At 26.9% G+C, this 12,180-nt stretch overlaps 1 protein-coding gene across 1 annotated transcript; it reads right to left on the bottom strand.

Annotated features, from left to right (window-relative positions):
- Positions 1-2,581: 2,581 nt before the first annotated feature.
- On the bottom strand, positions 2,582-11,963 carry LOC145752375 (uncharacterized). Its single transcript, XM_082568652.1, has 18 exons — positions 11,828-11,963; positions 11,083-11,168; positions 10,276-10,387; positions 9,797-10,010; positions 9,226-9,379; positions 8,979-9,034; positions 8,808-8,871; positions 8,396-8,505; positions 8,205-8,286; positions 7,658-7,794; positions 6,636-6,818; positions 6,135-6,270; positions 5,639-5,825; positions 5,289-5,452; positions 4,677-4,829; positions 4,017-4,178; positions 3,486-3,633; positions 2,582-3,289 (listed from the first exon to the last, which is right to left on the bottom strand). The coding sequence occupies exons 1-18, from the start codon at positions 11,928-11,930 to the stop codon at positions 2,937-2,939; spliced, it is 2,604 nt and encodes an 867-aa protein (XP_082424778.1). The 5' UTR covers positions 11,931-11,963; the 3' UTR covers positions 2,582-2,936.
- Between the last annotated feature and the right edge of the window lie 217 nt (positions 11,964-12,180).

The following is a 12,180-nucleotide window of genomic DNA, read 5'->3' as shown; positions in this document are numbered from 1 at the left end:
TTATAGTAAATAAAATTTAAAATCTAAAAAAAAATATTTTTCAAAATTTTTGTAGAAACTTATAATTATATATGCATATGACGTCTAAGGAGTATGTCATAGGATTCGAACCCGCGACCTACTAACTAAGAGTTTGTCGACCAACGACTTAAGCTAGTCTGTTGAAAAAACTTTGGAATTGTTTGCTGACAGCAGGATTCGAACTTACAATTTTAACTTAGAAGTCAGCCGCTTTAACCACCTAACCAACGAAATGATATAACAAAGCAAGCAGTTTTACATACTTAAGCACATAATTATTAAAAAATGGTGACAAAAAAAATAAAATATTAATTATTTTGTGAAAGTGATTAAATATTACATTTAAAGCACAATGAAAAAAATATTCCTTTCTTGAAACGCACTTTCTTCAACATTCTTTTTTAATAATTTCTGCAAAAAAATGACCACATTAGTTACTCATGCGGCCAAGAAATGTGCAGGTAAACTAAACAAAAATTTGCCCTAACTTTTCATTAAATGAGTTTTTTCGTAAATTTCTTAAATAGTGTTTAGGTTTAACTAATGTGCATCTAATACAACAATCAAATTTGAATTTTAAGATTTGGAAAATTTTATGTAATATGCCTATTTTTTTTTGCAAATTTATTTATCTAGGATTTAATTTAGACAAATGTACATCTAAAAAGGCAATTAATTTTGAATTCCAAGATTTGGCAATTTTTATGTAATATGCATATAGCTTTTATGAATATTAATATTTTTGATCAATATTTTTAAAATCGGTTCATTACGTTATCGCGGGGTATTACAGTAAATGAAATTTAATTCTTAAAAAAAATTTCTTAAAAATTTTTATACAAACTTATAATTATATATGCATATGATCTCACAGGGTCACTTAAAGACCAACTGGCCAAAACAAAAATTTGTTCTAACTTTTTTATTTTAAATTTCTTTTGCTAACTTTTTTATCTTATATTTAAATTAGACAAATGCGCATCTAATAAGACGCTTAATTTTGGATTTTAAGGTTTGGCAAAATTTATGTAATATGCCAATAAATTTTATGAATATTAATATTTTTAATAACATTTTTAAAATAAATTTATTAAGTTACTGTGGTTATTTTGGTTAATTAAATTTAAATTAAAAAAAATATATTTCTGAACAATTTAGGTACATACTAATATATGCATATAACGGTGTGAATTTGGAGCAGATTTAGTCATAACAAAAATTTGCTTAAACTTTTTTTATTTTTAAATGTTTTTCGCGAATATCTTAATGTAGTATTTAGTTATACTTCTGCGCACCCAATGAGAAATTAAATTTGGTTTTTAGGACTTAAGGCCTGTTCATACGACAGGGTTACGTTGCGTTGCGTAACGTAACTTTGCGTGGTCTAGAGATTTTTTTTAAAATTTTAATAAAAAATATCTAATAAAAGTATACCGCTTACGAAATCTTGCGTAAATTTCCCGTAAATCAGCCACAAAACTTAAATTTCCCGTAAATCAGCCACAAAACTTTACGAAATCTTACGTAACTTTTGCAAACTTTCGTACGTGTGACCAACTCGTTTTTTAAATGGTTGCGCAATCTTACATTACGTTACGTTGCTTTGCATACGCCGTGTGAACGGGCCTTTAGCAATTTTTATGTTTTATTTTCATAGGTTCTTAACTGTGGTTTCAGTCGTGATGTAAATTTAAAATCGAAAAAAAAATTTTTTTTGGTACATATTTATATTTGATTCACAGGGCAATTGGGGTCTTTTATACAAATATATTTAAATAAGATAGATATTAGTACGTTTTAGTGACATTTTGTTTTTTATTTGAAAAGGGTTTAAATTTTTTCTTATAATTGAAATATTTTTACTAAACCCCGAAAATGTTTTTATTTGTAATTTAAAACGAAATCGGTTTTGAAAAATACGTCCTTGTTTTATTTCGATAAATTAAAAATTATACAAAACATACTTGGAATGTTAATAAATATTTAATGGTTTACCTTTTTTATTTCGTTGTTTTATTTCATCACTCATCTTAAAATTTGTCGTTTGATTTGATTTCGTATTTTTCCGATATGATTTCACATCAAATATCCAGTTTGTTTATTCCGTAATCAGGTGTGATTATGACGTATGATTTTCTTCTATCGGTTATATTAAAATAATGTCTCATCTACAAAACAAAGTTTTAATGTTTTTATTTCAATAAATTAAGTTCGGCTTATGTTATATTAATATCACACAATGTAAACAAAGAACCACAACTAGCTTAAATTTCTATCAAATCTGCTTTATAAACTACCCTTACACTATAAACTCGTTTTACTAATGATGACGTATTCACATTTTTTCTCACAGAGTACGTACTGCGCTTTAAGCGAGGCACTTCAACTAACCAGCAATTTTAGCACAATCGAGTAATTAAATTTGTAAACATCTGAAGGTTGATTTGTTGTTACACACTTACTGAGAAATATTTTTTAATATTTAAAAAAGAATTTATTACAAAAAAAATGAAAAATATAATATATTTAAAAGAAACAAATAAAATGTATGTATATAATCTCGTATTTACATAAATAATGCATTAATATGTATGTGCAGTGAAAAAAATGATAAAATATATTAAATACAATTAATAAATAAGGCAAAACTTTACTACAGCTATATGTAAATTTTAATAAAATTCAAAAAAGCAAGAAGGTAATATAGAATAGTTTTGCAGGCATATTTACTAGACAAACATGTTTAGTTTTTAAATTTGCAATAAATCACTTTAACCATAAATGCACAGTGTTAATACAAGGAAGAGCTAAGTAAACAACTTTAAAATCTTAACTATTGAATTGTAAATGCCACAGTTAAAATTAAATAAATTTAAAATTACGCAAATATGAAGAAGTATTGTTATCTTGTAGTATCACACCATACCAACTGGTGGCAATACTTGGACATTCTCACTTAGTCCAGAAGTTTTTGATTGTAGCAAATTTTCCTGAACATTTTCAACACTTTTCTTGGATGTGCTTTTTTTCATAGATTTGCCTAAAGATTGCCTGGATAACCGACTAACACTAGAGGCTTGTTTTTGTGCTAGATCTCTATTTGAATTTCGTCTTAAATTTGGTTCTGATTGGTTAGTTTTTGATAAATTTCGACTTGAACGCTTGGTAACACTGAGTGCTGATTGGCTGTTTCGCTGTGGTTTATTGACCTCCAATTGGTTGGTTTTACTTTGTTCTTTTGCAAGTTGTCGTTTAGATTGTCTAGTGTCTAAAAACATTTTTATAAAAAAAAAATTAAATTCTATAAATAAGTTCACATATTATACAAAAAATGCCTGATTCAAAAAAAATACTTGTACCTAAATTATAACAACATGTATATGTTGTAATGAAGTGTCAACAATTATGTTTTACAATATATACACTTAACTTATATTTTTAATTTATTTTTATTTATTTTTTACCCTTAGGTCTTCTCTTAGAAACATCATCTAGAAATCCAGTTAAAGTTGAAAGTTCTTGCTGTAGATTTGAGGAAATGTTGTTCAAATTTTTTGATCTTTCCATGGTTTCTTGCTGTACTTTTCCTATCCCTTTCAATATATCTTGGTCCTAAACATAATAAAGGGTTACACGATTGCATTGCAATTTTACACATTATTATGTTACCATGCAAATTAAACTACAAACATGGTATTATAAATTAAAACGCTTTACGAAAAAAGTTGTTTTTTAGTGTTATGTGATTATCTTGTTGCTTTATAAGAATTTGGAATTATATTAATGTAAGTAAGAACTTAATGATAGGTTTGGTGACTATGCCAAATTATAATACTCAATCTTTATGTAAACATTAATAAATACAGCAATATGAAATTGATTTTGTCATTTTTTTCAGTCTTATTATTTTAATATGTTTTGTTCTATATCTTATTTTACTTTTATTAAAAATTAAAAAAAAACAATAAAAATCACAATAATTTAATTTTTTTTACTTGATCAGCTGATGCTTTTTCCATTTCAATACATTTATTCCAAGTATCAGTAAATTGTTTTTGAAGAATTTCAAAATGGACAAATAACTTGAGTTGATATCTTTTATTTACTTTCATTTCTGTGTGAAGTAAATCCAGTTCATCTGTTGTAGCCTGAATGCCCTAAAATTTCACAAAAATTTCACAAATTTTTTAAATAAAAATAAAACGTAAATAATATTAATTGTATATCGCATTTATTATTTACTGTTATCAATGCGCAAAAAAACAAAAAAAATAAAAAAAAAATAAATAAAAATAAGCTTTAAATAGGCCTAAGTAACTTATTATAAAAAAAATACTAAAATATTTTTTGCTTTTAAATTATAAATTCCATATTATAAATTTAAAAAAAATATATGAGTCTATAACAGGTTTTAATTTAAACTAGTTAAAAGTCAGCTCTATGCTTCGACCTTTTATTTGTTGTAATATAGCTACACCCATGAAGTAATATTTGCTTGGGATAATTACTCGCAATACCGCAATTAGTAGTTTTAGTTATTTTAATAGCCTATAAATTTTACACTAAATATATATATATTATCGCCAAGCTTTTTGATAAATAAATGTAAATTCTTTTAAAAAAACAAATCCTTAAAAATGAATTAAAAATTCTACCTCTCTAAAACCATCGTTGCTGTTAACAACCTGTTCAAGTTTAATCGTTGTGTGATAAATATCTTCCTCCTTGTTCTTTCTCTCCATTCCCTGATTGATCAGCTTCTCAACATCATTAGCTCTTGCTTCTTTAAGACTTACTTTTAGTTTCTCCTAGTTAAAAAAAAATGTTATTTAAAATTTTTTTTTTTCATCCAAATATTTTTCATCATTTTATAGCTTTGTGAGCTAAACCAAGTCACAAAGAAATTTATTCCTAATTGGTTGTTTTATTATCAGACAAGTTACAAAATATTATGATATCTACTATTGTGGTAACCGGTAATGGGTTAGTGATTTAGTATTTTAAAAAGTATAATAAACCACAGTTTATAGTGCATTTAAATCGATAAAAAAGCAATGAAGTTTGCAAAAAATTAACAAAGAAATATTCAACACAAATTTAACATTAATCAAAAAAAAAAGCATTTGAATTAGGTTTTGAGAAAAAAAGGCTATGTGCACATGCAGCCTGCCAACTGTTTCAATTACCATAGCAAATATCAAAAATATTTTTGCACTAAAATTTAAGTTCAATGCATTTGTAGAAAAACAAAATTAAAATATACTCACAATTGGGCCAAGCAGTTTATTGTGAATCATATTAACTCTCGTTATTTGCTCCTTTATGCTTTTCTCCTTGTTTCTGATCGTGATCACCTCTTCTTTTAACTCTGAGTATTCTTTGGTTCGGTTATCGAGTTCAATTCCCAGTTCCACCATCTGTGGGCCTTTGTCTAAAACACAAAAATTTACCCTTTTTGTTATCTTAACTTATTTTTAATTTAAACAACTCACTGTAAATATTGTAAGGTTAAGTTAAATAACAAAGTTTAATAAGTCATTTTATAAAAAAAAGTGTCAAAACCACTTCCTAAAAGTTAAAAAAATACAATTAATTACGATAAGTTACAAAATTTAACCTTTAAGATATTTAGTTTTTCGTTCGTTATCTGATGTAAGCAATTCTACACTACTCTCCAATCTTTGGATTGCCATATTTAAAGAAGATTTCATTGTTTCAAAACTGTTTTGAGCTACCTCCAACTTAACTTCCAATGTGTTGGTGTATTTTAAGTTGTTTTTTGTTTCTTTGTTGAGCCAAATACTCTAGAAAAAATTTAGTATGTCAAATTATATTAAAATTAATTAAAACCCTTCCAAAAAAATAAATTTTATATTTCATTTTAATGAAATATGTTTTTTTATAGTTCCCACCAAAAATATAACTTTTTTGTAGTTTATTTTAACTTTGATGTAAGTAGGCCAACTTCACAGCAACTAATGTTAAATTTTTTTTCACTTTTACTCAGCCTCAAGTTGCTTTTTTATTTTTGAATATTATTTACCCGGTGATATTGCCTACCATTAACTTAACAAACTTTAAGCCCTAATAAGTTAAAATAATTGTAAATTTACCTGTTCAGTCAACTGTTTATGCTGAGTTCTGCAAAGTTCAATATTTCTTGTCATCTCGTTCATGTATTTGATTTGTTCAGCTCTAAAGTTTTCCAAGATTTTTTCAGATTCATCTCTCAGTTCCTCAGTCTTTTGCCTTAAAAGAATAGTTAATTGTTTTTTAAAATTAGATAAAATTTGGCTTGAAATTGACAAATGTATATGTAAACATCTATATGTAATGATGCTTAGTGGACAACATGTAGATAGATGTATATGCATGGCCAAATTAAAAGCATTCAAAATAAAAAACTGCAATTTGTGGTGTGCAGGTAAATTATCACAGGCAAATATTAGTTTTAAAAGTTACAACCATATTACAACAATTAAAACATGACTGTAGCGCAGGTTATTGATGTGTATGTGTTAATAAAAATAATTTAAAAAGGTAATTCATGCAGAAAAGGTTTCAATGTGAGTTTCAGACATAGAAAAAAAATTCTAAAAAAGACATCAAACTACCTTTCTTGTCTTTCTTGCACAAAAACAGTTTGGTATTCCTCAATCTGTGTGTTATAAGTTTCCATTGTGGCCAAATGGTTTTCATTCAACAGTTCCATTTTCTCCTTTATTGCTGCATTACTTTGAGTAAAATTTCCCGCTAGTTCTACTTGATCTGTTGTTTTCTTTTTTAGATCTTCAACCCTTGAAATAAAATGAAAATAAAATATTAAAAAATGCCACATTTTTTGTAAAAAAAATGTTAAAAATATCAAGAAATACAAACAATTTAAAAAGTATATATATATAAAATTTTTAATTTTTTTTTATTTAATTAGACATATTTGTTACGTATTAGTAACTAAAAATGATAAACACAGGCCAACAGCTGGGAATAATTTTTCACAATAACATTTCTTGATATGAAGAGTAATTTAATAAACAATAAAAATAAAATGACAATGATTTGATTAGACCAAATGTTTAGTATTGTTTAACTATCAGCTTACAAAGTAACAATAGACTGAACACCAAAACCTGAATGATATAGAATTTTCAGAGTTTTCTACATTGGCAAATCCATTATATAAACCTAAGTTACAATTTTATATATCTGATAGATTACTATGTTTGGGCTTGGTTTGGGTTACATTTTTTTTGTATATATCTTTATCCTCAATGTGGGAAAGTCGAATGCGCGACTTGTACATAGAGTAACAATTGTTACTCCGACCAAGTCTTGAGTTGCCTGTGGCAGTTTGGGATATTATAGATTATAATTGCCTGATAATTATACTGCTGATTAAGTGCTGGCTCAGCAGGATTTCATACCATTTATAGTGCCTTACTTAAGGGCGCTACAGCATGAGATCAGTGGGGATTGAACGACCTCATGCGTGGTGTAGCAAGTGTGCTTACCACTACACCATGCTGCCGGTTTAGTGCCTTACTTAAGACTGCTTAAAATGGAAGCAGTGGGAATCGAACCATGAACCTCACAGGGTTATAATTATCGGTATTACCATATAACACTATTTACTTACTCTGCACTTAAACCTTTAACTTTGGTTTGAATTTCAAGTTTTTTGATCATAGCTTCTTGTTGTTTGCCATAAACTTCATCTTTTACTGAAACAATTTGTTTTTGTTCCTGTTTTGCCTCTGCTACTTGGTCCATCACCTTAAAAAAATAAATAACCTTTTAAATTGTTTCAGATTTAAAATATTGTATACTATAGGTTGCAATCAGACTTTAAAAAAGTAATCTTTGGCATTTAAATTGGCACTTTAAAATTTAAAAATAAAAAAACTTTTTCAACTGTTTTTAATTTTAGTTACATTTGTATGCAATATATATAACAATATATTTAAGTTTTTATCACTAATATATTTTTCAATACATTTTAAATACCAGATAATACAGGTTTAGATTTATTTTTATTATAAAACACCGCAAATAAATTAACTTTGCTAATTAGTTTTTTTTATAATTATAAATAACAGGCATATAGTTTAGTTAATGGTATTAAGCTAAAACCAGATTTTTATATTCAATACAATATTTTAAACTTGCAAAGTTTAAACAGATACCAGTTTTAGTTTTTTCTCTATTTCTGCAACTTTTGCTTCGTATTCCAATTGTTGTTTATTTTTAGCAGCACGAGCTGTTTCACTAAAAATAAAAAACTCAGTTTAAAAAGGGCTCCTGTTTAGATTACTTAAATTTTCAAAACAAAATTAATTCTATAATGTTACTTGTAATAGTTAAAGTATTCCCTTACTTTTCATGGAATAGTTTTTGGTTGGCTTCTTTTTCTCTTTCAATTTTGTTTGTTAATTGAAGGGCTTGCATTTCCAATCTTGAATGCGAGTTTTCAATTCTCCTGACAGTCTAATTTAAAATTAAATGAATTAAGCTACAATATAAATATACATATATATAATCTTTTGACAATAAATATAAAAAATAAACTATAAACATAAAAGCCTATGTATGCTTTACATTTCTGAATAAGAAATTAAATACGTAGCTTAAGAAAATAAAACATAAAAATACACATTCATTTTTTTTCGATAATTGTATTAAAAGAGTCTTTGTGTTTAATTTTTGATAAATTTTTATTTAAATTTAATGTATGTGTTAAAATAGTTTAAAACTCTTCTTTATTTTATTTCAAAAATGTAAAATTTTACCTTCTGCTCATCATCTAATTTTACTCCTAACTCCATTATTTCATCCAAAATCTTATCAGTTATTCTGCAATATTTTGATTTAACCAAACATCATCCTACTAGTATCTTTCATTTAAAATAAAACCTTAGTGTTATAATAAGAAAAAATGAAACAAAAATAATAATTTTTACTTTTTTTCTTCCGCATTTTTTTCTTTTTGAACTTTTATCAAATCTTCTGTTTCGCCCTAAAACAATTTTTAATATTAATAAACAATTAACAAACTAGTTTTTTAGGCTTATAAAACTTGAAGATAAGTAAAAACAATTCTTATAGAATAAATAAATATATATACAAAAAATGCTTTTAAATCAAACAGAGCCTGTAAAATACTGCTAAAACTTATATAAGTAAAAAAAAGTATTTTTTTCAGCTTACACTTTCGCCAACAACTTCAGTTTTTTCTTTAGCAAGAACGTTTAAATCATCAGCGAGATCTTCGTTAACATTCTCAATCCCGATATCAATCTCTGAGGTTTGCTGTATTGTATCTCTCAGTGCATCCCTGCTTTCGTTTAATATTATCTGCTTGCTAGAAAAAAGAAATTAAGAATTTTAAGTATATTTTAAATTGCTTCTGTTTTAATGGCTAATATATTTAAATCAAAAACTGTCAGCATGGTGTAGTGGTTAGAACACTTGGCTTTACTTCCCGAGATCCTGGGTTTGATCCCGTACTGCTTTTATTCTGTAGTGCCCTTAAGTTAGCGCTATAGGTATAAACCCTTTCTAAGCCAAAAACCAATCAGCAGTTTAAAAATTGGACAAAAATATTTTTATCCAAACTGCCAAAGGCAACTTGAGACTGGCAAGGGGTAACAAATATTCCTTTATGTTTAGGGTGTTAAGTGGATCTTCAAACATAAAGAGTACACAAATAAAAAATTAAATTAAAAATAAAGTCTTGAGACCTAAAGTCATTATGTAACAAAAACATTTTTTAACATACTTCGCCTTATCTGACATTCTCTGATTAAGTTGAGCAATAATTTCATCATGCTCTCTTCTTATTACATCCGATTCTGGACCTAATTTTCCATTTTCCTTCATCAGATGATCGTGAGTCTTTACCAACTTGTCTCTTTTCTTTTCTTGCTCTTCCCATGTTCTCTTCATAAATCTCATGTCCTCTTCATTAGCTTGTCGAGCTGCCAATACTGCCTCTAATATGGGATGTAAAAATAAATTAGTATTATTGGATATTTAACATTAAAAGTAAAATTGGATATAATTGTATGATGATATTGGATTTAGATTGGGAGATATTGGATGGAAAAAATAAATTAGTTCAATTAATTTACTAATTTTTAATAATTAAGTTAACTTGCCAAGCTGCTTATACTTAATCCAGTAATAGGTATAAATTAATTGTTCATTTGTTAACAATTGCAACTGCATTACATTTAGTTTACTAATGATTCAAATTACCTTCCATTTCTTTTCTATATCTAGGTGGAAGGATTTGTAGAGCATGCCTTTTCTTGCTTGCAGAAATGGTTTCAATTTCAAGTGCATCACGTAAACTATGTCTTTCATCATCCTGTATAAAGCAATAATTATGTTTTAAAAAAAAATTACAAGAATTATATTTTATTGAAATAAAACATTGCAAGAATTGATTTTATTGACATAAAACATAATAAAAAAAATTCTTTTGTAACAATAGTAGGCTATAAATTTTTGTATTAATGCCTAGAATAAAAAAATTAAACAGTTTTTGGTTAAACGAGTAGAAATAGGTGTTTTAGCTTTCTATTCGACAAACTACATGCTAAAAACAAAACTAAATAACCTTTGGCTTATATTGTACCGGCAGCATGGTGAAGTGGTAAGAACACTTGTTACACCACACATGAGGTCATGGGTTCAATCCCCACTGATCTCATGCTGTAGCGCCCTTGAGTAAGGTGCTATAAACGGTAGGAACTCCTGCTGAGCCAGCACTTAATCAGCAGTATAATTATTGGGCAGTTATATAATCTATAATATCCCAAACTAACACAGGCAACTCGAGACTGGGTTGGAACTTACTTATGTTACTCTATGTTTAAGACGCGCATTCGACTTTCCCACATCATAGATAAAAATTTAAAAAAAAAAAAAAATTGACAATAAGCTGTAGTGGTTATGGAGCTAGGCTTAACTACAAGTTCTGGGTTTAAACTTTTATACTGTATCGCAAATATTACTTTATGTCTACGCATTAAATCAAAAAAAAAAATTAAATAAACAAACCAATTCAATAATGTTATCTGACAATGCTTGAAATTCTTCTAATTGATCATGGTCAATACACCCAGCATGTTTAATAGTTTGGTATGCTAAAAAATAAACATGAAAAGTAATGTTAAACTTTTATATTGGACAAAATAAGTAAATGAGTTGGGCATATAAATGTGGACAAAAAATATAAAAAAATCATAGTTTTTGACTTAACTTTTTTTAAATATTTTTGTTTTAATTTAGAATATAAAATTGAACGATCTTTTGATAAATTGATAGTTGTGTAGCTTATTTTGGATAAATCCACATAAGCTAACCTTTAATTTTATAAACAAACAGTTTTTGATGTTGATTTGAAATAAAATTGTTATTTATTTGCTGTCAAGCTTTGGCGTATTTTTCCTCCCTATTTTAACAATGAGTTCCAATGCTTTTAACTATAATTTGTTTATCGAATTTGCAGGTTATTTAACAACTATTTTCACATGGGAACTCTAACCTCGTTTCTCTAGTATTGAATTATTTTTCCAACGATTCATTTCTGCTTTTTATTAAGTACAAATGTTCGTTTTAAAAACAGTTAGGCCATTTCGTTTTACTGAACGGATGCCACTTAATAAAAATGGATTTAGACATTACTTAAATTCAGAGTTTATTTCCGTAAGATTTAGCCAGAATTTTATATTCTTGTATCAACTAACCACTAAAGAATGTTTTTAATAATTAAAATTAATAATTCGCTACAGTTGTAAATTACCAAGTTCCTGTAGTTTTTGTATGCTTGCTTCAACATTTATTCCAGCACAATAATTCTCACTTTTAACTGATGACATCTCACTATTACCATCAGTACCATCCATGTTTACTTACAAGTTTGATATCTATAAAAAAATCAATAAATACAAATGTTGCTACTTTTAACTTAACTAACACACTAACTGAAAGTCAATTTTAAGACAATAAACTGATAGAGTAGCTAAATGTATAGCTTAAGCCTAAGTGTTAAATGTTTTTGGTTCAACCCCATGAAAATAATGAAAAAAATTAATTTATAATTAGTAAAGTCGACCATTTAGAGAACTTAAATAGAGGATAACTTAGTTTAAAGAA

The sequence above is a fragment of the Corella eumyota genome, chromosome 5 (assembly GCF_963082875.1).
Source record: "Corella eumyota chromosome 5, kaCorEumy4.1, whole genome shotgun sequence".
In the NCBI taxonomy this organism is placed as follows: domain Eukaryota; kingdom Metazoa; phylum Chordata; class Ascidiacea; order Phlebobranchia; family Corellidae; genus Corella; species Corella eumyota.
The sequence above is the reverse complement of the archived record's forward strand: the minus strand, read 5'-3'. Positions and strand labels throughout refer to the sequence as shown.

What these genes read in the sequence shown, in the direction of transcription:
- LOC145752375 (XM_082568652.1), bottom strand. Translation starts at nt 11,930, where the DNA reads ATGGATGGTACTGATGGTAATAGTGAGATGTCATCAGTTAAAAGTGAG. An exon ending in GTTAAAGGTTTAAGTGCAGA is followed by an intron (nt 6,819 to 7,657) that starts GTAAGTAAATAG and finishes TTTTATTTCAAG; the next exon opens with GGTTGAAGATCTAAAAAAGA. An exon ending in AAAAACTAAATATCTTAAAG is followed by an intron (nt 5,453 to 5,638) that starts GTTAAATTTTGT and finishes TTTGTGTTTTAG; the next exon opens with ACAAAGGCCCACAGATGGTG.